Source organism: Xiphophorus couchianus, chromosome 15, assembly GCF_001444195.1.
Source record: "Xiphophorus couchianus chromosome 15, X_couchianus-1.0, whole genome shotgun sequence".
NCBI classification, from domain to species: domain Eukaryota; kingdom Metazoa; phylum Chordata; class Actinopteri; order Cyprinodontiformes; family Poeciliidae; genus Xiphophorus; species Xiphophorus couchianus.
The window spans coordinates 9684807-9709155 of NC_040242.1; the positions used below are offsets into that span (position 1 = coordinate 9684807).

At 37.7% G+C, this 24349-nt stretch overlaps 5 protein-coding genes across 8 annotated transcripts; 1 reads left to right on the forward strand and 4 right to left on the reverse strand.

The window, feature by feature from the left end:
• Positions 1-41: 41 nt before the first annotated feature.
• Positions 42-6944, forward strand: tmem181 (transmembrane protein 181). Of its 3 annotated transcripts, none has more exons than XM_028040094.1 (17): positions 42-359; positions 1493-1596; positions 2658-2725; positions 3186-3276; positions 3373-3491; positions 3587-3706; positions 3805-3885; positions 3985-4084; positions 4417-4547; positions 4633-4724; positions 4808-4865; positions 4955-5057; positions 5149-5200; positions 5284-5366; positions 5452-5541; positions 5624-5690; positions 5775-6944. In XM_028040094.1, exons 1-17 carry the CDS (start codon positions 226-228, stop codon positions 5857-5859), a joined length of 1578 nt encoding a protein of 525 aa, XP_027895895.1. In that variant the 5' UTR covers positions 42-225; the 3' UTR covers positions 5860-6944. The 3 variants fall into 3 exon arrangements, with proteins under 3 accessions (XP_027895895.1, XP_027895896.1, XP_027895897.1); XM_028040095.1 differs by having other exon boundaries at positions 3590-3706; XM_028040096.1 differs by lacking the exon at positions 42-359 and adding an exon at positions 1115-1259.
• dynlt1b (dynein light chain Tctex-type 1b) lies at positions 6797-8480 on the reverse strand. Its single transcript, XM_028040098.1, has 5 exons — positions 8353-8480; positions 8128-8169; positions 7742-7865; positions 7594-7671; positions 6797-7129 (listed from the first exon to the last, which is right to left on the reverse strand). The coding sequence occupies exons 1-5, from the start codon at positions 8377-8379 to the stop codon at positions 7059-7061; spliced, it is 342 nt and encodes a 113-aa protein (XP_027895899.1). The 5' UTR covers positions 8380-8480; the 3' UTR covers positions 6797-7058.
• An 83-nt stretch (positions 8481-8563) lies between these two features.
• Positions 8564-10365, reverse strand: gtf2h5 (general transcription factor IIH, polypeptide 5). Of its 2 annotated transcripts, none has more exons than XM_028040099.1 (3): positions 10234-10365; positions 9902-9968; positions 8564-9645 (listed from the first exon to the last, which is right to left on the reverse strand). In XM_028040099.1, exons 2-3 carry the CDS (start codon positions 9934-9936, stop codon positions 9465-9467), a joined length of 216 nt encoding a protein of 71 aa, XP_027895900.1. In that variant the 5' UTR covers positions 9937-9968; positions 10234-10365; the 3' UTR covers positions 8564-9464. The 2 variants fall into 2 exon arrangements, with proteins under 2 accessions (XP_027895900.1, XP_027895901.1); XM_028040100.1 differs by lacking the exon at positions 10234-10365 and adding an exon at positions 10059-10112.
• Positions 10366-10580: 215 nt separating this feature from the next.
• serac1 (serine active site containing 1) lies at positions 10581-17262 on the reverse strand. The gene is made up of 17 exons (XM_028040093.1): positions 17110-17262; positions 16586-16696; positions 15295-15331; positions 15060-15202; positions 14580-14669; positions 13938-14069; positions 13733-13854; positions 13500-13628; positions 13300-13413; positions 13031-13193; positions 12794-12944; positions 12563-12704; positions 12260-12360; positions 11921-12018; positions 11643-11825; positions 11415-11558; positions 10581-11340 (listed from the first exon to the last, which is right to left on the reverse strand). Exons 2-17 carry the CDS (start codon positions 16677-16679, stop codon positions 11204-11206), a joined length of 1980 nt encoding a protein of 659 aa, XP_027895894.1. The 5' UTR covers positions 16680-16696; positions 17110-17262; the 3' UTR covers positions 10581-11203.
• Positions 17263-18342: 1080 nt separating this feature from the next.
• Positions 18343-20911, reverse strand: myct1a (myc target 1a). Its single transcript, XM_028041282.1, has 2 exons — positions 20567-20911; positions 18343-19579 (listed from the first exon to the last, which is right to left on the reverse strand). The coding sequence occupies exons 1-2, from the start codon at positions 20619-20621 to the stop codon at positions 19032-19034; spliced, it is 603 nt and encodes a 200-aa protein (XP_027897083.1). The 5' UTR covers positions 20622-20911; the 3' UTR covers positions 18343-19031.
• Between the last annotated feature and the right edge of the window lie 3438 nt (positions 20912-24349).

A 24349-nucleotide genomic window follows, 5' to 3' on the forward strand; every position in this document is an offset into this window, starting at 1 on the left:
TGACCCCCTCTCGCGTGTTGGCTGCGTGTTTCCGCCCCCTTTTCATTTTAACACCTTTCCTTTCTTTGTCTTTTCATGAAGCGACACAAACAAAACAGCTTCGGCTGCACTTTTAAATAAACGTCACCACAATACTGTATAGACAGATCTATCTGAGCTATTCGTTGAAGGCCGCGGATTGTGTTCTCATCGCCATTTTCAGCCGCCAGACACCTCGGTGGAATAATGGACACAGACTACTCTTCCGGCTTGGAAAACCCTCTTTACAGCGAGCTGAAATATTTCTGCAGGAAAATACAAGAGGCCTACCAGGACCTGAAGGAGGATTTAACACCTTATCGTGATGATCGGTTTTACAGGTGAATCTGTTCTCAACGAATCTTCTAAAATATATGATAAAGGATTTGTTTTGTAATCAAAATGATTCTGAAAGGTAAAGGGAAATTTGCTAGATATCAGATTATTATGAGGGCTGTCCATTATATATATATATATATATATATATTTATTTTTTTTTTTACATATTACACATTTTGCTGTTTTATATTTTTATAATGCAATGCCTCAGAAACAATGGACCCTGATAAACACTTGATGAAAGATAATCAAATAACTATTAGGTCTTGTTAAACAGCAACTAAAACATAAAGGCGTATTGATTATTGGCAACAAAAGCAACAAGTTGCCATGTTTATAAACACCGTTTTACATTGGTGAGAAAAACGTGTCTTGAAATAATAATCCTAAAATCAGGTAGAAGTTGACATACCGCGGCGCAAACCAGTAATTAATAAATGAATAAATATTGTTTGTAATTCAATGTATAGACCTGATGTACAAACAGAGAATGCCTTGTGATTTCTGTGGCTTAGAATATGAAAAGGTGCAGGCAGCAAAGAACGCATGCTACATAGGCTTCCTGATTCTTAAGGCCACTTCGAAGTTTTTTTTTTTATTATTATCATCATATACAAAATACATGGTATCGGCATCAGATGTACACAAACCTGAAAACCTTGAAGAAGCCAACCCAGGTTGCTTCCATACTTACAGAGAGGATGAAAAAAAAAAAAAAACAATAGGCCCCTTCGAAGTTCCCCTCCCTCGATTTTGCTGTCACGTGACTTCCAGACTCCTCCCACTCGATGACGTTGCCCCTCTGCACTAGCAGTTTGATGTTGATACACGGATGTGGATTCACGACGAAAATCTACCAGTTTTTCGCTCCGCCGAGACTGTAAACCGGATTAAATGGAGCTGTAAGTGTCTTTTACGTCCAGGGAGCACACTAAAGACTTGTATTTGACGCTAAAAGTTGTGAGAATTAGCGTTTAAAAGCCACATCTGTCAGTACTGTTAGCTTAAAGTAGCATGGACGCTGTTGTCTTCACATATCCGGCTCAAACCAAAGCGGCCTTAAACTTAAAGCAAGTAAAACGTTTTTGTCGATTTTGTGTGTGCTTTATCATTAATTATCATCGTCTCGTGACAGGCTGGCACCCATGCGGCTTTACACCTTGTCCAAAAGACATTTTGTCCTGGTCTTTGTGGTGTTCCTGATATGCTTTGGCCTCACAGTCTTCATTGGGATTGAAGGTACGTGGTGACACTATGATGCTCAAAAGTGCGAGTCTTTCCACCTTCCTGTTACGCTTTGCGCCCATGTGAACCACAAAATCATTCTCATTTGCGTTGAATGCTGCATGTGAGACTTAAAAGCTTAAATGCTCAGGTCAAATTTGAGAATCCACATTGCTTCCCCTTCAAGGATATCCTGGTATCTTGTTCACAAGTGATGGTGGGATAAAGCTTGACATGTATAGATAAATTGGCGATCATCTGCTTTAATGAGGGTGTTCCTCTGGTCTGTTAGTTAATTGCCAGATTTTTAGTTCACCTTGAATGATTGTGTCCACTTTTTCTGTTACAACCACATTTTCTTAAATTTGTCTGCTGTATTGATATGCTGCCCCTTTACTTGTATAGCCCTAAACTGGAATGGAGATTCATCTTCCATTAGGACTCCTAACACTTGATGTACAACCAGAGCAGTAATAAAAAGGCTTAAAGAATGTTCTTTTGTCAGAATTATCAAAAGTCCAGATCTAAATCCAAGTGTAGACATAAAATTTCTGTTTAAAGATGCTTTCCAATCAGTCTGACTGTGCTTGAGCTGTTTTGCCAACAACAGGAAAAATACAAATCCCTGCATTTGCATGCATGATTTGCAAACAACTGAAAGTTTTTTTTTTTTTACAACATATTGGTTGTAAAAAATTTTTTAAAAAAAGAAGAAATAAAACCATCTGTATTTTTTCCTGCTTTCCATTAATACACAATCATTTCTAAACCTATCACCTAAAATCCTAATAAAATTAAGGTTTGTTTGTAAAGTCACAAAATGACTTTTTCAGTCCTCTCCATAACAACATAGCTCAGTTCAGTTGGATGAACTTCCAGGCTCGGCACTACCATCTGTCCATGGTTGTACGTGTTTTCATAATTCTTTAAAACAAGCTGCATTGTTTCACAATAAAACTGCCCAGCAGCGTTGCTTCAAGTGAATCTCTGTCTTCCTGCCTGTCACATCTGATGTGTTTTTCTTTGTGGGGTTTTGATTTGAGATGAATCATTTCTGTGTTTGTTTACTTTTTTAGGTCCAAAGATTATTGCTGAGCAGGAGCATAATGCTGACCAGTTAAAAAGCAGAAATAGTTCAATAAAGGTGAGAAATTTCTAAAACAAAGGAGTGTATATTGCAAAAACATCTCACAATACTTTTAAGTTATCACTTTTCATTTGGTTTAACTGTCTACACATAAAGCATATTTGTTCTAAACCAACAATATTGTTTGTACTATTATTATAAAAACTCAGACTCTAGGATAGTTCGAGGCTTATTACAAAGAAATAACAAACCATTAACCAGAATATCTTTTTTGAACCTGGTAGCAGAAATATTGGTATTGTTTGACAGAAGAGTTCAAATATTTGGAAGAAAATTATATTAAAAAATTCCAACAAACAGGAATATGTGATTTTTCACAAAAGTCCAAATTGGTGATGAAACCATCAATAAAAAGCCACAAATTCTCACCAACACAACCCAAATAAAGATATCCTGTGGAATTTGTCACATTTTGTTATTATTTAATCTTAATTTATTGTGTCATTGATGCTTTCAGACTGAACCATTTAATTTAGATTCTCCACCTCTCACCACCTACAACCAGCAGCTGTGGCTCACCTGTGTGATGCAGGCTGGAAACAGCAATAGTACGTCATTTTTACCTCCACATCTGAATGCAGTCTCAAAGCTTCACTATCAATCTTTTTACCTGCCTAATAAAACCAAACTTCTGTCTGCATCAGTGAAAGACTTCAGGCAGAACTTTGAAATCAAGGTTGATCTTAATGGAGTGATACAGGATGCCAGCATGAAGCACATCAAGAAGGTGCAGCAGAAATCACGGATGCTGCATTGTGGCGCTGTAAGTTACCACACAAGATCAGTGCCGCGCAAAAACTTGATGACTGTTTTGGCGTTCAGTAAAGTAATGCAGTTTTCCGTTTTTTGCCTATGAAGCAGAAATGCGATGAGATCATTGTGCTGCACCTGGGTTACCTGAGCTACACTCGGTATCAGGTTGCAGTCAGCTTCCAAGGCCTTGAAAACATCTCCTATGAAATCAAGGTTAAATTTGTGGTGAGTGGAAATACTTATTTTCCTTTTCTTTTGATGTTTTTAATTGTTTCTTTATTTAACGTCTTTTCCCATTTTCTTGAATTCATTTCCACCCGTAGTGGAAAACATACAACCCCACCTTCTCTCAAGTGGAAATTTGGTTCCGTTTTGTCTTTGTGGTTTTGACTTTCATGGTAACGGTAAGAAAGTTTGCTTCTAAGATTTGAAATATTTTAAGGTTGCCAGCTCAGTCTGAACATAGCAGAGTGTGACAGTAACAATATCCTTTTATATTCTAGTGTTTGTTTGCACATTCTCTGAGGAAGTTTTCCATGAGGGACTGGGGTATTGAGCAAAAGTGGATGTCTATTCTGCTTCCTTTGTTGCTGCTCTACAATGGTGAGTTTCCAATTTATATCAGATTTCACACTTTGGTGAAGATACCCTACCAACCTTCTTCAAATTAAACTAAATTTGTGTCAAATGATTGTGTTTGTTTGTGCTGCTATCGTTTTGAATGGTTTCTAGAGGTCATCAGATGTTAGATGTGAAGTGATGCTTAATTAAAATGCTCCTTAAATGTAATAATTTAATCAAAGTGACAGCTCAAGAGGTAACAGAATGACATATGAAGCTGAAAATCTGCTTGTTTGTTCAACTTTACAGTAACTGTAAATACAAAAGGGACCTGCTTAAGTTTTAAGAGGTTCTGTATTTTTGTTGTTTTTCAGATCCGTTCTTCCCGTTGTCATTCCTGGTGAACAGCTGGTTTCCAGGGACCTTGGATGCTTTTTTCCAGGCTCTCTTCCTGTGCGCCCTGCTCCTCTTCTGGCTCTGCGTCTACCACGGCATCAGGGTTCCGGTGGGTGCAGTCGCTCTTTGCATTAATCCACGAAATGTTCCCTTATTTGCTACCGATTGCTGATTCTGTTATTGTTCCTTTGCAGGGCGAGAGGAAATTCCTCACCTTCTATCTGCCCAAGCTGATCATCGTGGGTCTGCTGTGGCTGTCTGCCGTCACACTTGGCGTATGGCAGACGTAAGCAGGATCGCTAAATATTCTCAGCTTCATTCAAACTGTGACCTCTAACAGAACTGAAGAGCTCTACTTAACTTTTTCAGCGTTAACGAGCTCCAGGATCCCACCTTTAACTACAAACTGGATATTGCGAACTTCCAGGTAAAACTGGTGCCTTTACCAAATTTTAAACAACTTTTCATGAAGAAATTCTATAGTGTAATAAACAAACTTCTCTCGTCCTTCATCAGGGCATGAAGGTGTTCTTCCTGATCGTTGTTGCCTTCTACATCCTGTACCTGATATTCCTGATTGTCCGAGCTTGTTCTGAACTGAAGAACATGCCTTACTCAGGTATCCCAGCATCTCTCACTTCTCTGTTTTTGTTTCAGTGTTAGGTTTTAGCCCTGGCAGCATTAATAAACTGTACCTCCTTTATCTCTAGATCTTCGGCTTAAGTTTTTGACAGCGCTGACGTTTATAGTTCTTGTTATAAGGTACGTTCAAGGAATTCAGCTTTTTTTAATTAAAAAAAACCCTTAATATTCTGTTTTTTTTAAATAATCCTTCTTTCTTCCAGCATGGCCATTCTGTACCTGAGGTTTGGTGCCAAGGCTCTTCAGGATAATTTTGTGTCTGAATTATCTACCCATTATCAGAACTATATCCTTTGTATTTTGTTAAAATATGCTAAATATTTAGGAAAACTCCATGTAGGTATTGTATTTGTCCTTAATTCCAGATGTACCAGCTGAATTTTTATCCTTCTACGGCCTGCTCAACTTTTATTTATACACATTAGCATTTGTGTATTCTCCCTCAAAAAATGCCCTGTATGGTAGGTGATACCTTATGATAAACTGGAGCATCTTTTGGGCTGTAGGATATTTTAAATTGATTCATTAATCCAACTTTCCCAGACTCGCAGCTGAAGGATAACCCTGCCTTCTCCATGCTGAATGACTCGGATGATGAAGTAATTTACGGGTAAATGTTTTCTAGAATGTTTTCTTCCCTTTTCCAGGTGTGTGATAAGACGCAATCCTATCAGATCTGTGTATGTTTATACAGGAGTGATTATGAGGAGATGCCTTTACAGAATGGGCGTGCCAACAAAGTAACGACAAAGTACCAGGACGACAGCGACAGCAACTGATCCATCCGTTGGCAGATCACTTCTCTTGTCTCTTCCGGATTGGAAACCACAAGGATTCAGAGATTATCATTTGTGTGCATCTGCACTTACAAAGTAAAATTAAAAACTGTACATAAATATATATATTTTTAAAAGAAGATAAATTACATCTTTGCTGAATGTACTGTACTTTTGAAAGGTGAGTAAACCAACTCACACAAAAGCAACACGTATGTATAACAGTTTTTACTGGTGTTATAAACACTCATGTGTGACTCTTCAAATCCTGATTAATTGAAACAAGCAGGAAATGTGTCACAGAGTTGGATTTCCAAGTTGAAACTTTTTAAAATTTTATGTTAAACTACTGTTGTCTGTCTGGCTACTTTATATTATTCTTTTTTTGCCTTTTGGCACTCTTGACAATAAGAAACCACTGCAAGATGCAACTCACTAATATCATAGTTTAGGCAGAAAGTAAATTATGCTTCAGGGGATCTAATCATAAATCCTCTTTAACCTCAGATAAAGGGGATGTTATAAAAGAGCCTTAATTTCAACAGGTACCACTACTATTGCCACTTTAGAAAATCAGGTGTAAATGTGCACTTTTCAAGTTTTATTTAATTTGCCAAAAAGTGATTCGATGCTGTTTTGTAGGATAAGTTGTGGAAGGTCATCTTCCAACCAGCTAGTCACTCAATTCTTATCCCAGCATATACAGAACAGTGGCCCAAACATTTTTGCCTTCCTTAAACTTTTTATTTTTTTTTATGTAGAACTTTACTGGTATTGCCAATGTTGTTCTTGCTGCTCTTTTCTGTTTTAAGAGTCAGGAGCTTATGGACAAAAACAACCAAAATTTCTGTATTTCGTATTTCTGTTCAATACGGATGTGTTTTAATCAAGTTGGTGCCTTGTCTTTACTCCTTTTCTTTTGTAAATGGGCTCTAATCTCAGATGTATAAATGTAAATATGTGTAATTCCTTGTAAATGTTGGCTAAACATGGTTGTTTTTTTCAAATGTTAATAGTTTGATTTAGTTAATGCAAGGCTGTAAATCTGGCAGTGTCATGTAATGTGGAAATAAAGCAGTATATACCGACATATTAAAGTTGTGTTTAATTGCACTTAACATACAAATAACATTTCATAAAATGTCACCCAACAATCTACTTGGTGGAAAACAGGAAAATTTAACAGTTTTAATGTTATAGTTTTAGATGGCCAGCCCAAAAATGCTGATGATGACGTACATGGTGTCGTTTTCCCATCTCACTGTGCAGCTTCCTGTTGGATACAAATATGCAAAAAGTGCTGTAAAAGGTGTTTGCCGCTTACGGATTTCTCTTTTTGTTAAATGTTTCAGAACATATGTTAGAATCAGAAATGGATAACTTGGGTACCATCAAAAAGCTATTTTCAAAGAATTTCATTTATTAAAGGACAGAAGTTATCTAATCTGATCCTATGTGGAAAAAGGTAATTGCTTTCTAAACGTAACTAGTTAAGGCAGCCCTGATGTTTAAAGAATTTAATCGTCATTTAAAAACGGTCTTGGTGTTATATCAGGTTTTCTTTGATGGCAGTTCTTTTCTACAAGCTTATATAAAATTGATCTCATCGTCATTTGCACAATTTCAAACCATGTTAATTGTTTATAAACGCATGTGTAACAATTTTGAAACACTAAAACTGCTACTAAATAATATCAATAGGCTGTATGACTGGAAGAAAAAGAGAAGTGCGTTTACCATCAGTAGCGTTGTCCCAGAAGCAGGTGCTGGCTGTTTGCAGCCCTGCTCCATTCTTTTGCATGATGATGCAGTTTACTGAAGCAAACACACGTGTTCAAAAACACAAGAGCTAGAAATGCCATTCGTAAATCAGAGATCTACATACCGATGAACTTGAACGGCTTATCCAGCTTGCTGAGCTGAATGAGGCACTGCTCCACCACGCTGGTGGTCCACTGGTTCACTCTGCCGTGCTTGTAGGAGTTTTCTCCTATCACCGTTTCTACAGACTGCACAGGACCAGACAATGTTTTTCCGATCTTACCCACACCTAGAAAATGTTAGTTAATGGAGAAGTTCTGCTTCCGGTATATGTTTTAGTCTCTACCAATGAAAAAGAGAGAATAAAAAAGGTGCCTAGCAACCGTTAGTGTCATTAGCAACCAGGCATCGCTAATCACAAATTTCACAGGTAAAGGGTTGAATAGAACCATAAAAACACACTGCCAGTTTTTATTAACTAACAATTGCAATTGCGGATGTTTCTCTTACATCTTTTATGATTTTGCTCACTTCTTCGACAATGAACGTGGTCTGCAAAGAAACAAAACAGTTTAACAAGCTATAGCCAACCGACGGAGCTGCACAGAGGGACAAGTGCAATTTGTAGCATCAAATATTGCGCATATTTAACCATGTAGACTATACAAATATAGTATTTATCAGATTTAAAGTTTTCACTCCAGTCTGAGACGAATATTGAGAACGCAACCCTACCTTATCTTCACTCAGAAAATCGTCCATAGTTGCTGAAGTTGCAGAAACCGGAACCAGAATCACTATAAAATTATCTTCAAAATAAAACAAATAGACTCGTCTTGGACAAATTAAATCCTCCCCTACAAATACGTTTTGAAAAGGAACCATTGATTAATAAAATGTAACTATATATAAAAAAGGAAACATGTAGAAACAAAATGGACACACATGATGATCAGTAATTTTTATTGTGTACGCATTTTAAACGTTTTAAAATTAGAGCGGCAGAAATGTTTTTGATGGAAGCTGTAAGAAAACTCAGGTATAGCTGCAAACTGCCAGTAGTCTTATTTTGAAAATAACCGGAACTCTAGAACAGCTCACGCTACAAACACAAGTTAACGACAGGAACTCAAACGTCAAAGGAATTTTGCAGTTTCGCGCTTAAACACTAGAGGGAGACAAAACGCACAGTTTTTGAACGAGTATTTAATTTTCAGTTAGTTCTTGAATATCCTAAAAATGTCACTCAATTTAAAGACATGTCACAGCAAATTATAAAAATAAGCTTCTAACAGCTAGAAAACAAACTATAGCTTTGTTTTTATTTAAAAAAAATATCTGGTTAGAAAAAAGTAGAGACAGAGACCTTATACAACAAAAACGGAACATCATTTTTTGGAGGTGTGTGTGGGGGGATGCTTGTACATTGTATTTCCCATGAAAAGAGAAGACATTGTCTTAAGGTGGAGTAATTTCATTTGCAAACAACTTTTGAAAAATAAAATAAATCAATGCTGATGCCAATATCTGGTTCTTTTCTTGCTTGGGTTTAATTCTTGCTTGGGTTTAATTACCAAATGTTCTGTCTGGGCTCACCTCCAAAGAAGCATTATTGTGAAGTTTTGTTTCTTTTCCTTTAAGAATTATTTCTATGTAACACTTATCAGTTTTAGGTAATCCAACACAATATAGAGAAACGTACTAAGCAGCTACAATATAAACGAGTTTTCATAGAAAGAATCAGCAGCTCTTCCAGTTGAGCAAATGGCTGCAAACTACCTGAAACCCCCTCCCCCCAAAACATTGCCAACCAGTCCATAGTACAGGAGTTATTTTTGTATAAATTGTTATTTTTGTGTGATGGGGAATGAATTTTGGTCCATTAACTCGCCGACTCTTTCCTGCAGGATTTGAACCACCTCTGCCAGGATGAAAACATGTGTGTCATCCAGATCTTTTAAGATGAACTTCTTTCCCAGAGCCATCGTTTCATCGAGGTAGAGGAGGAACTGTTTCATGGCAGGATCACTGGTAGAGAAGAAAAGAAAGAACACATTTACAAAAAAACAAAAAAGTAGTTGTTCAGATGGCAAGATTTACAATCTATAGTGATCAAGTCATGCACGTAGTTGGTAGGACACCACGTTACTAGGCTGACATTTTTTGTATTACAAACATTGTTATTGTTTTTGGTTAAAATACTAAATGCAAATTGTAACTCTTTCAACTTGTGTATTTTCCCGTATTCTTTTCAGACTTTCAGACTTCCCAACTTCACACTCACCATTCAACAAGGACTCCTTTGTGGACATTTACCATGTTGACAAACGCACTTCCTCAGCTGCAGCCAACTATAATCGGCAGCACAAAGAAAATACATCACAGTTCATAGTTAGCAGTTTCATTATTATATAAATAAAGGAAATTAATTTGAATGTTACCAATGAAACACGAGAGCATACAGAGAACCAAAGTTATTATTTCAAACATCTGTTGTCTAATCTTAGCTAACCTTGCTAAAGCTAAGTAAATACATCATTTGGTGAGAGATTTGTTCGGCTAAATGACTGCTTTAAATGTCTAACGTACCGATTAACTCATTATGCGTCCACGTACCTGATTATAGTCCAGATTCCTGTGCAATTACGATAGTTGAGCAGCTGGTAGCAACCACTCCAACTTTCACAGTAATATAAATGTACGGAGTGCGACAAGGGACAATCTTTTGTTCATTCGGCGTCTAGACAAACCCCTTTCATCCGTTTAAAAATGTACTAGTTTACAAAAGATAATTTCTAAGGATATGTTGATAATTTTCTTTATAACCCATCTTGATGCATAATATTTATTATTCCTCATCTGCTGTTATCCCCAAAGAAAATAGCTGATAGTTTTACTGTAGTGTAACACAACATTGAATAAGTGATGTCAAAAAAACAAGAAAAAAACCCTCTAACGTTCTTCAGCTTCATTCATTTGTTGGATTTATTGTCATCAATCTGCATTTATGTTAAGCTTTAGGCCAGAAAGTCTGTTGTACCAGTAAAAACATTTCAACTTCTCGATTAATCTTCAACATAAATCAAGTGAGCTGATGTAATATTAATTTAGAACTCTGAGGTCAGGCTCAGAAAGGAACACATTTTGGCACAAAAATCTGTACAATTTATAAATATAAAAATAAACCTTAACACCAACACTCTGGTCCAAACTATTGAGGAGTATTTTACAAACTAAAAAGAACTTGTTATATTCTATGTGCAAGGAAAATCGCAAACATGGTAATGGTGACGTGTGGAAATTAAAATGATGGAAATATGTCCTTTTTCGCAGGAAATGCCTGCATAAAAAAATATCCAAATATTTAAAAAATCACAGTTGACACATATCCACAGACATTAATGGGTAAAACAAATTTCAATTTGTCTTATTCAATTGGTATTTCACTTCTCACGTAGTGATTAGTGTCCATGTTAATGCGTGATAAGTTGGAAAGGTGTCTTTGTAGGTTAGATTTAAGGGTGTAGGGTGATGGTCAGTTTCAAGTAGTAGGTTGCATCATTGTTATTGTGCTTCTGAAGTTTCATCACTGGCTGATGAAATGCTGCAGTGCTTCTTGGATGAACTGCAGGCTGCGTCTGTACAGAAACGAGTCTTTCTTCTCTGGCTTGCAGATGTTGAGATGATCAACATCCACCTTAATAAGCTCCCCAAGGCCGAGATCTAAAACAAAACGAAAGCACACGCAAAATGAGAAACAAAAGGACACATGTTGCATAGCGTCAAGTGTTACACACCTGCTGACTGTGTTGGTACCACCAGAACCTTGATCATGGGACTGATGTTCGTTGGCTGGGTCTCTGCAAAGCTCAGCACCTTGATTTCATTTTCTTTGGCAATATTGAGGAAGCCCTCATTTAGATTGCGGAGATCTGGTGAGTCTTTAGACACACAGATATTGACTTTTTAGAGGCTGAACTAAACCCAGAGAGTTATGCAGCTCATAATGAAAACTGGAGATTCACCTTTACAGAGTTCCCTGACTTCTATAGAGGGAAACAGGAGATATCTGACATTGATAGAGTACTCTGCCATGAAGGTGCCATGGTGAGGAACACTATAGAACATAATTCCCTTAGTGTTCTTTAACAATCCTTGCAGATCTGGGTCATCAGCTGCATCCAGCAACATTTTCTTCACAAGCAAACCTAACAGAGAAATCAAACACAAGAGGGCACAAAAGTAAAACATACATTCTTAAACTGCACAGAATGAATAGGGAGAGACGTTTGTGGCAGAATACCTCCCATACTGTGAGCTACCCACACCAAAGGCCTCTCCCCAACTCCCGCAAGCTTTAATTTGTTTAGCAGTTCTCGGCTTCTGTACGCCAACGACTTCCTGAAGAGACAAACAGAGAAAAAAAGAAAACTCTCCATAACAGCAAACTTGTTCGTCTGGAACCAAAATCCTGTTTTTCACACAGGTGGGGTTGTCACCGTAAAACACCCATATGAAGGACGTTTCCTTTTCAGCAAAAAGCAACATGACCATTACAAGTCCTTCTGTCGTTTGTGATTGGCTCAGGTATTCAACCTGAGCCAATCACAAACGTACATGAGATGAATACAGATTCTTTTACCTTTGATTGTCAGCAGGGCAATTAGCCATCCAGTCACTGAGATGACTGTCATACTCCACTGACAGCACTCTCAGGTTTGGACAGTCAGCCGCCAGCCACGACTGCCAAAAAAAGGAAAAGAATAAAATAAAATAAAAACAGAACAGTAAGTGGTAAGGTTTATTTACTCAAAAGTCATTAAAAATCTTCAGAGATTAGACAATTTCTAGTCACTTCTAGAGCCAGAGAGGCAACATTTTATCTAATTTCTTTTAAACATGTTGAAGATCCTTGTGTTTTTAACGTGATATGAATATTTGTCACCTTTGGCCAGCACTCTGTGTAGTCATCTTCACTTTCAGCTTCCCTCTCTTCTTCTAATGTGCTGCGGTCTTTCTGCCTCCATGTTTTAAAAGCTGCTCCTAGAATCCCATGGATGAACAGCACATCTGCTTTGCTTGGCTGGCTGCAAATAAAGTCAAAAAGTAACTGTTTAGTTGTATTTAGAAAATAAATGAAGTTAATTTTAACATAAAACTTTAACCATCTTCCTACTCAACACGTGTTTGTGGGTGGAGGATGTAGACGCCATCTTGGTATTTCTCCCTCACTGCCTCCCTGTCCAGGTTGGCCAGAGCCCGAGCTGCATGAGACGACTGCATCACATGAGGAGACTTCATCGTCTCGGCCAGGACAGACACCCAACCTAAAGACAGGCAAATACAGTCAAGTAGAGATTCTGTAAGTAATGTCTGGATAGAAAAACATGTCTTGAAATGGTGACTGACTTACCAGACTGGACTATAGCCTGGTGAATACTTTCGTTTAGTGCCAGGTTTCCTATTACACGCACAATGTTCCTCTGGAACTTCAGGGACTCCCTTCGAAGCTGATAAAGTCTCTGAAGAATCTGCAGACCTCCATTTTCAACGATGTGGTCGCAGTGGCTCTGCACCTGCAGAGCATACAGTCAAGTTTCTGTGATTTACAACAAGATATCAGTCACAGTCTAGGAGACTTATCCCCTGAACTGAATTCACATGCAGTCTATATGTAATTACCTTTGAGTGCTGTACGAGTGCTTGCAGACAGAAGGACTCCGCTTTTTCTGAGGGAACAGAGGTGAGGCTCTGGGCATAGGGAAGCCCATTACCCCCAAAACACCACAGACCACCCTGCAACACCAATCAATGCAACGGTTTTCCAACTTTTCCCAGCCATTAAATTCCCAAACGCTTGTGCCTTAATTTGTTGACGATACCCTTTGTGCCGCCATAGACTGATTGCTCTCCCTAAGCGCCAGCGAGGTGAAGTACTGCACACATCTGTCGACCTCAGACAAAGGCAGAGATGCCAAGAGCTGCCGCAGACCATCCTCTGCTGACACACCCTAAGAAGACAAAAGCACTGTTGGTAGCTGTTGGCAGCACATCTTTCCATGGTATGGAAATGTGTATGCATAAAAAGATTATACTGTTTTATAGAAATGCATACATCTTCTAAATCAGGCAGTGCAGGCGGCTGTCGGAAGAATCGCAGGTCTACTTGAGGCGTTCGGGCCAGGCCCACTGCTGTTCGCTGGTCTATTACTTGGGATGCTGTCTGATACTGGTAGTCTGCATTATTCGAGACATTTGAGCTCTAATGGCAAATGAGTTAATGCAAATTAAATGTAGAAGACCACCAATTGTGTTTTTACCTTGCCAGTGGGAATTTTCTGCAAGCTCCTGGACAGCCTGAAGTCTTACGGCTTTTTTAGGCGACTGTGTCCTCTTAAGAAGCAGCCATAATGCAACCTCATGTGGGTCTGCATCCACATGACTAAAGTGCTCTTAGACACAGAGACAATAAATCGATTTACTAACTTAATATAATATCGATACAACAAAGTGAAATTGTTCTGCTAACACAGCTAAGTACACAAAGGAACTAAACCCAGTCTATGTCTAATAACAATCTTAACCTACAATACTGCTTTTAGGTTAAAACAAAATCTGGGGAGTTCCATCACAAACCTCGTAGCGAGAAAAAGTGTGTCGTCACCTTGGCAGCTTACAATTCGCAAAAGTTCAAATGTTAACATTTTGTCCTTGAACACTAGTTCATAAAAGCTAGAAAACTCAAAAAAGTGTCAACTGAGGATTACACACATTGATGTATGACACAAAAACAGGATGTTCATGTCTAAGGCAGGTGTTTCCTTTGTCCTAATATAAATAGACAGCCACAATGACAAGTAAATGCCCCTTTCTGCTTCTTTAAGCACCAGTATCACATTTCGTCCTTCAAATTAAAGACAGAATTTTCCTACATAACACTGAAGCAGGGTTGATTTTCTTACCATCTAGTGACTGTAGAAAAAGCTTAGAGGAGATTTCCAGAAACCTTCTGGCGGCTTTGTGAAGTTCCCTCCTTGCTATTTGTGTGAACTCTGTGAAAGAGTAACTTCATACAATAAGTGAAAACTTGGAAAACTTGAGTACAGCTGTTAGTGTCAGTTTGTAATGAGCATTTTGCCCCAAAATGTTGACCTTGAGTTATAAAAATGAGATCATAGAACAGACTGACCCAGAAAATTCATACAGGAAATAGAGTAGAAGGAGGAAGGAAAGAGAGAGGGAAATGATAGCAGATGTTATGGCCCACCTGGATATGGAAACACAACTAATCATGTCCAAAATACATAAGGACACTCAGCCAGGCCTAATCCTGCTACTCCAGACAATATCACACATCTAACAACATCTAAGACACGTTAACAAAAACAGTTTATAGATTTTACTTATGTGGCACGAAAATCTCTGTAAATGAAAATCATTACCTGCAGTCAGATTCTCCCTTTCAGTAGAGGGTGTGGCACTGAGATAAATGTACGACTTATATTTCTCCTGAAGGATTGCACTGGTGTCGATGGTCACAGACTTATCTAAGGCAAATACCTCATAAGAGATAAACAAACAACCCCTGCAGAGAAGATGACAAACAACATCTCAGAGACAACTTGTCTTACACAAACACCAAACCATTAAAATCGGCATGGCGATACGGCAACTTACCCAAAGACAACTGTGCTAGTTACTTTAGCTATTTTTCCTAAATTTTGTGGGGAAAAAAAAATTAATATTAGTAAACAGTTTTAGGATACTCCAACTTAAGAGGAGCAGCATTAATTAATTTATTTACTATGTGCATAACTCAGTGTCCAATGAACAATCAAATTCTGTTGAAACTGGGAAGCAGAATGGAGGATTATGTATTTAACATGACAAAAAAAAAAAATAATTTTCAGATAGTGATCTTTTAATTATATAAAAAAAGAAATGTTAGAATTTAATGGGAGCTAAATTATCTGTCAATTAGGTCTAAATGTTTTTAGAGGCACTGAACCTTTTCATAGCAAAACTGATGAGTTCACCACTCTGAAGTTTAAAAATCAAAATGTCTTCTGAATATATAGTAGATATACAAAATAAAGAAATAATAAAAAAATATTACTAATATTTTTACCCTCAAGGCATTCCTTTGTATACAAGGAGCAAAGAAAAAAACAATAATCACTATTTTCTAGGCTTTAAAGCAACACTGAAAATGAGTACACCAAAGGGGGAAATGATCAAAAAACACCAATTCCAGTGCATATTATGATAGATCAACTTTTAAATTCTGCCATGTGGAACCAATACTTTGTAGAACCACCTCTCAATACAGCTTCAGATCTTTTGTGTCATGTCTATCTCAGCTTAGCGCATCCACAGAAACCTTTGCCTATTCTCTTTTGCAAAACAGAACACTTTTTAAGTTTTGCCACAGATTCTGCATTGAATTTAGGTCTGCACATTTAGGTCTGGGCTATTCTAGTGTAACTGTAACAATGTTTGTTGTGCTTTAAGGTCATCGTGATTACAGGTGAATCAGGTGAGTCACCCTCTACCCCCATGCATTTTTATTCAGACGTGTCTGAATAAAAACGCATGCAACACGTTTAGATTTTCACTTGTAAGACATCCTGGAAAACGGTGTATACGTTGTCCTCCGATTCACAGTTATATGCTACTTTTTGTTTGTAAAAAATAAAATCTCAATATAATAAAGGTAAAGTCAAGTAAATACTGTTTCAAAGTGATGCTTGCTTTTTTTTGTTTTGTTGGAAGAATAAGATAGAAAATATCAGGCAAGACTCGGTTTCAAAACAACAAAAAACTGTTCTCAAATTTAAGAGAAACAAAATTCCCAGGTCCAACACAAATTTAGAGCTCACAATGATTTGCACATGAATGTATTTAATGTAAGCTCCCATTTTAGCTGGGGATTAACAATGCAGTAGGTCATTATTGTGTGATGTCTTACTTAAATGTTTCCACAGGAACACTTTATTCACACCAGGTGGCCCAGCTGTGCTCAATCTTCTACAGTGGATCAAACGGAGAGCTGCTACAGACATCCTCCACCTCTCTGCCTCTACATCAGTCCAACCAAAACAAACAAAAAACAATAGATTTCGCAAACCAGATGTATTAATGGGTGTCGAACGATTGACGTATTAAATAAACTCTATAAATAGGACAGCTAGGACAGTCAACACCAGTCCTAGCTAACTGTAGCTTGTATAGCATCGCTTCATATAGGATTATTCACCTGAAACACATGATCAAACACGTTTCACTTTGTGACACAGAAATAAAACACCAAAAAGTGACAGCTTTTGGAAAGCTAACACACCGAAACGCAGCAGTAATCTGTAACGGACGCAAGCTACATTAACGGCTAGCTAGCTGTCATAGCTCGCACTAATAGCTAAATCAGAGGTGACATTCAAAGCTAACCAGCGAATAAGTTGTGGGTTTATTTTAACAGCGAGCTAGTATAGTTACCTTAAGTGTTACCGGTTAACCTTTAGAAGAAATAATGTATTTATTGTCTTCTTCGGCTGCAGCTGGTGTTTATTAGAATCTTCGTCTCACAAATAATACGTCGTCGACCGCTATGATGTCACCTAGGATTATCGGGTAAGCAAACATTTATTGAGTTTGATAATAAATACCCTGAATGGGTTTGTATGCATTAGTGTGAAGGCAGTAGGCGTTCACACACTCTTGAGTTCCTCTATTTTTTTTTCGCACACTTTTCGCAGGGGAACTACTAATGCATACTCTGTGCTATTTTAACCATTCAAATTTTACCATATTCTGCGCATTCAAAATGACTGCGGCTGTTTTTACGGCGTTGGTATTGACATCTTTTAAGCCTTATGAAATATTCAGCCTTTTATGATCATCTTGGGCCTCATTGAAATGAATGGAACATCCCATAATTTCTGAAAAATTCTAGGAACGCCATTCAAACTTTAAAATGTTGTCATATTCTTCAACTGTTTCTGTTGATCTCAGCATTTTCATATCTTTTGCAGAGTTAATAAAATCTCTCTTCATGTTGCTGCTGGCCTTTTGCAGTCTTTAGAAAAAATACTGCTCCAGTGGCTCTGAGAGTTTCAAATTTAACCCTTCCAACCCTCTTTCAAACCCTCATTTCCAACTGTAGTTCCAACCCTCCTCCCTTTGGGCGTCTAATTGATGGATGGTTACTCTCTAAAAGAAAAAAAAACAACAACCACACTTTATTGCAGAGGAAGCCTTTATGATATGGTAAAAACTATCAAGGCTATAAAATTGACTGTCAGCATCCTGTCTAGATATGTCTTAATATATACAAAGAACATGACTCCAAATATTATAGAAACTATACCAAGCTTCTATAATATAATTATGTTAACACTTCACATCCTATAGGATTATAAATTTCTTTTGAGACCTGTGAAATTCTGTTTTTGAATAATTCATTCATAAAGCAAAACTATTGGTACTGTAAACCCTTGACAAAGCCTGGCATGGCTCATAGCAAGTCACCTTAGGAAAGTATTTTTATAAACGGGAATTTTTGGTTTTTCTTTATAGAATATAAAGTAGTGCACCTTATGTGCTCCAACATTTCCCATATATTGTCTTTATGCCAAACCTTTTTAGGTAATATAGATAAAAACGGAATCAGCAACACTTCTCCCAAATAATTAACACTAATTATTGCTTGAGTAATTCAGAAAGTGAGGGTGTAGTTGCTAAAAATCTGTTGTTTTATTATAGTCAATGATCAATTATCTCTTACAAGTTTTCAATCTCACATATACATAGATAAAAAAAAACACAACTATTTTGGCATCTGTAGCAATAACACATCCAAAACTTGTACTATCAGACAGTCTCTATACCTTTAGTCAGCCTATAAGTACTGTATATATAATTATATATGCACTCAGTGATCATGGTAATCCAAACCCACAAATATTAGAATTTCAAAGACATCAACTGAGACTGACTGTAAGAACAATGAAGGGCAAAAAAAATATGCATACAAATGACTGTTAGGCCGATCTAACCCTGTCTTAAGTGCCATTTTGCGTAGTTTTTTACTCTTCTTTCAATAATAATGCTTCATGTTTCTACATTTTGAGTATAAACTAAAATATATACTCCCATGAAAACATTTCTAACTGAATCAAATCTAAATATAAGCTAAGCATCTTTATGAATTCTTTTTCCATAGTAAACAGTCAGTTTCACATGTATTAAGTATTTCATCAGTAATGACAAGTAAATGAGACACAGAAATGATGTATCTCTTCAGAAATGATGTAATTCGACCAGGTCTTTAGATCCTCTCTGTTTATCTCATCATCCAAGTCAGAAAAAGCACTTCTTTAATCCATTAGGGCTTAATTATTTAAGTCTTCTCACTCCTCTCAGGTACATGTTTCTTGATAAGCCCTGATAATGCTCTCATAAGCTGGAGGAGGGGTCTGCGTCACACCCAAACCCCTCAGACCATTGTTCCCCCAAAATGACTCTGGTCTTGAGTGGTTGACAGCTGGCTCTGCAGCGGTTTGCGCCAATCCAGGTGAGGTGTTCAGAGGTGGAGTACGAGGCAGCGTGGTCTGACTCCCCTCCTCAGCCTCCCTCGCAATCTGACTGCACTGAATAAGGGGATGGAAGGTGGAGGCCCTGAAGCTGGATTTATGCCCCACTGCATCCAGGTGATCTGGGGAGGAAGTCGGACGATGGAAGCTGAAGGCGGCGCTTATTAAGCTGTTGTTGCTGCGACGTTCGTAGCTGCTGCTGCGGTTGAACCCTGGACGGCTGCGAGGGGAGTTCTGGGAGCGGCGGGGTGGACGGCGGGTGATGCTGGCAGAGCCTGCCTTGCGTCGGGACATCCAGGTTAGGATCAAGTAAACCGTGGCACCCAACAGTAGGCCCACAGCAATGGATATACAGAACGCTATAATTAAAGGAGCTGTGAAAAGAAAATTTAAAAACACTTATTTTCTTGTATTTCATTAAACCATAAAGACCAGTAAAGTTAAAAGGAATTTTTGTTTATAATAATCAAAATTATTATTCAATGTGTGTTTGCATGCACTCCACTTTACTACAATACAACTCAACAAAATCCAGTGCAACATGTTGTCTTCAGAAATAACGTCATTAATGAAAGAAGTCCACCTGTAATCTTTGCATTAATCAGCTGTTCTGTGAAGGCATTAAAGGTTTATTAGCGAACGTAAGGGAAAGTTGATGAGAACATTAAAGCACAAGCTTTGGCATAACTGCAAACATAGCCAGACATGGCAAACTACTGAACTAAATGAATGAGCAAGGAGAGCATTTATCAGAGAAGCAGCCAAAAGGTCTATGGTAACAAAGTGTTAGCTTAGAGAAGCTAAATAATCTCACTATACATTATATATCTTAATACTTCACAATTACGTACCATTTTGTATTGGTCTACTAAATTGCTATAAAATGCATTGGTATTTCAGGTTGTAATGTGATAAAGTATAAAAACTTTAAGCAGCCTCAATTGTCCGTCTAAAATCATAACTCCTTTAAAACAATACCTTTTAAGATGATCTCACTTGCTAAAAAGAAAAACTTGTCTGTTTCATGTTTAGTAGAATTACTGGCTTTTTTTCTGTCATTTTGCACAGAGGAAAGCCAACAAGTTAAACACTATCTGCAGATTGTATTTGAGAAAAATACAACTTTAAAATATTTTAAACTGTGACTATAATGAACATGATATTCTCTGAAAGCAAACTGATTAATTTCGTAGACTGGTATTCACAAGGAACCCTGGCAAACATATTGTACCCATTTTAGCAGTGATTAAAGCCTCAGATACTTGAGTGTAAAAAAAAAAAAAGAAAGCGCCAACCAAGGAGACCACATCAAATGAAGCGATGGAAGGGGAAGGAAAAGTTAAAAAAAAAAAAAAACTCACCAGCATCAAAGGACTTCAGTATGTCCAGAATGACATTTGTGTTGTTTTCAGCCATGACCTGAAAAGAAAAGGATCCCCCGTGCTTTCGGTCTTATAAACTCCTGTTCCCCCACTTCTCCCCTGCAACCTCTTTGTCAGTGTTTCCCCTCTTCTGATGGGTTTTCCTGTCTCTTTCAGCCTTGTCCCTTTTCCTGTTTTCCTACTTTCTCTCTCTCTGCTGCTTCACTCACTTTCTCTGAGACTCTTTCCGAGAGAGGCTGTACTCAGAGGCACGCAGGACCGACGGCGAACCCTGGCAGTCATCTTGTTTATGGAAGCGGAAAACTACACTGTCACATTTCCTGCTTTTCTGCTTGAAATTAGCAACAGGAGTGGCTTATCTAAGCAGGACAGAGATCCTGGAGGTGGGGAGACAGGGTGTTTCTGTAATCACTTCCTCTCCCATCACTTCCTTAAGGTTGATTAATGGGGGAAAAAAGTTATCACAACATAACCAAGGGATATTGAATATTACTATTCAATATTTCTGCCTCCTACCAAAGAGACTTACATCATTTTTCAATTCTAGAAGTGCTGTTTTTTGAGGTGAGGAGATTTCTGTTGCTTGAATTTTAGTGGTGCACATTTGAAACTTCTGTGGTAAAGTCCTAATGGCCTGTCAGCATTTGGATATCTGCAGAAATTTCAGCATTTTTGTTGGTAAGCTCAGTCTTTCCGCAGCGTCTGCCAGGGCAGCGCCGTCTGGATTGAAGGGTCGTGTGCTCCAGTAAAAACATTAGTTATTTGATAAGCAACAAAAATACTGCACATACTTTGTTTACAGGAATATTCTTTTCAATTTAATGGTTGTTTATTTAACAAGCCATGCCTTCTCAGATCCTCTCATACTGGGCTTATTCTTTCTATACAGCAAATCAGTGCACAATTAGAATAAGTGAGCCCATTTGCTCCGTCATCGACTTCTAAAACAACTTCTAAAGTTTATTGGTCTTCTAACTTTAGCTTCTACATCAGTCGAATTATGCTTAACATACACATTGTATGAAAATGCATAGACTGAATTTCTTCAAGAAGCTTAAAAGCCTAAATCTACTTTACTTCCTCGGAGAGAAAAAAGGCCATTGCTTGAACTTCCTTGAATTGTTGGCTCAGCTGTGAGACCTGTACAAAATAACCAGCAACCACCCACAACACTGTATGAATTGATATGCATGGTTATTGTTTTGTTCAGTAGAGAAAGTGAAGGTTTCTGTTCTGTTTATAATCAAAGACATTCTTTAAGCTTTATGGCTTGTTGAGACTTCCTTTTACAGTAATTAGCAGTTTTTCAACCTATGCCAAAGGATGTATTGCATTTTTGTCTTTTATATTACAAAACAACATCAAGAATCTTCAAACTACAGTTGAAACCAGATATTTACATGTTTTGTGTAAAAAAGACACATTTTTTGAGTTTCTGATGAAATTATTTCTGATTGCTAAATGTTAAAACAATAAGCAAGTCATTGTTTAGAGTAACTAAACCCCAAATCAATAAACGGTATAATTAATGTGCTGCCTTTAAATTGGGACATTTTTGTGAAAACTTGTTTTAATTCCAATATTTTTCCTAAAGCCATCGTAGTGCTGTCCTCTATGGGTTGAATGGTGGCTACTGCAGTTGATTTTTTTTCTATTGGTTATAATGGCTCAGCTTGATTGATGTCGATGTCAGAGCCCCGCATTCAGATATAAAACCATCTCACTCAGACACAAACCCCCTGTGGGGAGTTAAAAGTCAGAATTGTGAGAAATGGCGTTTTCCAGCTTTCCACAAATGTGATTCAGTTGCAGTGTAGAAATTCATCAGGAAGCCACAAAACCCATGTTCTTCCTAGAAGCACTGTTGGATTTTAGTGTGATTCTACATAAACTCCATATTTCCAGACATTATTTGTGCATTGAAAATAACCAAAAATAATCTTTGACCTTAATGTTATTATTTAGATTTATTAGTAATTTTTTTTCTCATAAACATTAGTGAAACACTGCTTATTGTGCTAGAAATTGCAAATATGGATATTTTTACTTAATCAAAACTGTATTTTGAGTAATATGTGTATTTTATAGCTGCTCCTCGTGTTTCCTTTGACACAGTTCTTTGAGGACAAACTGGATTTGCTGAGCAGCATTTCCTTCATGCTTCTGTGTTGATTTTGACATGCAGGTTAGCAGCAAACTTTCTAATGAGGTTTTAGAAAAGTGCTGACTGAGAATTAAAGAGATTACCACTCTGGCGGTCTTGGTCCCAGCTCTCTGCTTGTGCAGTGATTAGATAAGAAAACGAATCTTAAAAGGGTTGGGGTTTTTTTGCAACTGCTGGAAGATTTTCTATTGACCCATGAGCTTTGTCTCTGCTCTCTTCTGCTGCATTCTCTGCTCACTCTCGTGCTGAATCTGTTTGCTCCTGAGGGACTTTGAGCCGTGGAGGTCACCCCAAGCCTCGCTGCGTGAAAATGCAGGAATCAGCAGTCCGCCGCTGTTGCTGCTGCAGTTGCTGCTGCACAGTGCTCTGCCAATCTTGCAACACAAACTGCAGATTCTGACATATGTACATGTATTGTGATAAAGAGCTGACATGGGTAATTCGGATCGGTGGTTAAAGATAAATCACACTCCCCAGGCACAGACAGACAGGTCTGTTCATTAGATGGACACATTCAGTCATTTATTATTAGTAAGCGGAGAAAGTATGGATCTTCTTTATCTCGTTTTATCCTGAATTTCCTTTTTCACGACCCCGATACTTAGAAACTTAGACATAGACACAGTTTCAGAAAAACATTTTTATTAAGCTTCATGGGGGTTGCAAAATAATAAAAAAAGTCTGGTAACTCAAGGATTCTTTTCTGAGCTGCCTAGTGATTCCCTTCGTTATACCCACCTCATTAGCCTGCTGCAAGTCATCTGCCGAAGCTGCAGGATCTCCAGTTAATGCTAATTTAATAGTTGTTGTGTTTCATGTGGGTTTCTTCCTTTATTGAATGACACTGTTGGCCAGAGCTCTGCAGCAGCGCTTTCAGGTCCTTTAAGAAGTCTCAGGAGAGGATGATGAAAGGTCTAGTCTAATGGGATTACACATGGCGATAAGTGCTCAGAGCCTGGTGGTTCATCACACCTCCCTCCTGCATTTCAAAGACGGGCATTGATCTGTTGTGGTGACACAGGACATCTAGGAGAATATATTCTGAGAGATCTTTATTGACAAAAATGTGGTTTTGTCTTTGTTGATAATTTATTATTTATTGTGACTGCTCTGGATAACACATTTTTAAAAAGGCATTTGCCTTGTCCATTGGTGTACCTCTATTGAGATACACCAATGGATGTATATATGGATGTATATATTGTGGATTAGAAAAAAAACAAATTCAAACTTGTTCCCTTAATTGTTTACTAAGTAGCTTTTTGTATAATCATTCATGTTGATTAAAATCAATGTACAGATTTTAGTAACTGAAGTAACCCCAAATATAACCTTGTAGATTGGATTCTATTATTTTAGTGATCGGTCAAAATCCGGGAGCAGTTAGTTTACTTGCATAAATAAAAATATGTTCTTGCCTTGTAATTTAAAAAAAGATCTCAAGCCATTTGTTTAAGTATATTTTTAAATCACACAGAGGTAGTAACTTTCTGTGTGTATTTATGAGTTAACCAAAATGTCCAGATGACTAAAAGCTGCATTTATGTCGCATGGTTAAGGCAGAAATTATGCTGTCACATTATTTGCTTTAATTGACG

What these genes read in the sequence shown, in the direction of transcription:
- dynlt1b (XM_028040098.1), bottom strand. Translation starts at nt 8,379, where the DNA reads ATGGACGATTTTCTGAGTGAAGATAAG. An exon ending in TGAGCAAAATCATAAAAGAT is followed by an intron (nt 7,866 to 8,127) that starts GTAAGAGAAACA and finishes GGTCCTGTGCAG; the next exon opens with TCTGTAGAAACGGTGATAGG. An exon ending in CTGGGACAACGCTACTGATG is followed by an intron (nt 7,130 to 7,593) that starts GTAAACGCACTT and finishes TGTATCCAACAG; the next exon opens with GAAGCTGCACAGTGAGATGG.
- serac1 (XM_028040093.1), bottom strand. Translation starts at nt 16,679, where the DNA reads ATGTCTGTAGCAGCTCTCCGTTTGATCCACTGTAGAAGATTGAGCACA. An exon ending in CACTGCCTGATTTAGAAGAT is followed by an intron (nt 13,629 to 13,732) that starts GTATGCATTTCT and finishes TTGTCTTCTTAG; the next exon opens with GGTGTGTCAGCAGAGGATGG. An exon ending in CCAGGCTATAGTCCAGTCTG is followed by an intron (nt 12,945 to 13,030) that starts GTAAGTCAGTCA and finishes GCCTGTCTTTAG; the next exon opens with GTTGGGTGTCTGTCCTGGCC.
- gtf2h5 (XM_028040099.1), bottom strand. Translation starts at nt 9,936, where the DNA reads ATGGTAAATGTCCACAAAGGAGTCCTTGTTGAATG. An exon ending in AAAGGAGTCCTTGTTGAATG is followed by an intron (nt 9,646 to 9,901) that starts GTGAGTGTGAAG and finishes CTTCTCTACCAG; the next exon opens with TGATCCTGCCATGAAACAGT.
- tmem181 (XM_028040094.1), top strand. Translation starts at nt 226, where the DNA reads ATGGACACAGACTACTCTTCCGGCTTGGAAAACCCTCTTTACAGCGAG. An exon ending in GCAGGCTGGAAACAGCAATA is followed by an intron (nt 3,277 to 3,372) that starts GTACGTCATTTT and finishes TGTCTGCATCAG; the next exon opens with TGAAAGACTTCAGGCAGAAC. An exon ending in ACCACGGCATCAGGGTTCCG is followed by an intron (nt 4,548 to 4,632) that starts GTGGGTGCAGTC and finishes GTTCCTTTGCAG; the next exon opens with GGCGAGAGGAAATTCCTCAC.
- myct1a (XM_028041282.1), bottom strand. Translation starts at nt 20,621, where the DNA reads ATGGCTGAAAACAACACAAATGTCATTCTGGACATACTGAAGTCCTTT. An exon ending in ACTGAAGTCCTTTGATGCTG is followed by an intron (nt 19,580 to 20,566) that starts GTGAGTTTTTTT and finishes TTCTTTTCACAG; the next exon opens with CTCCTTTAATTATAGCGTTC.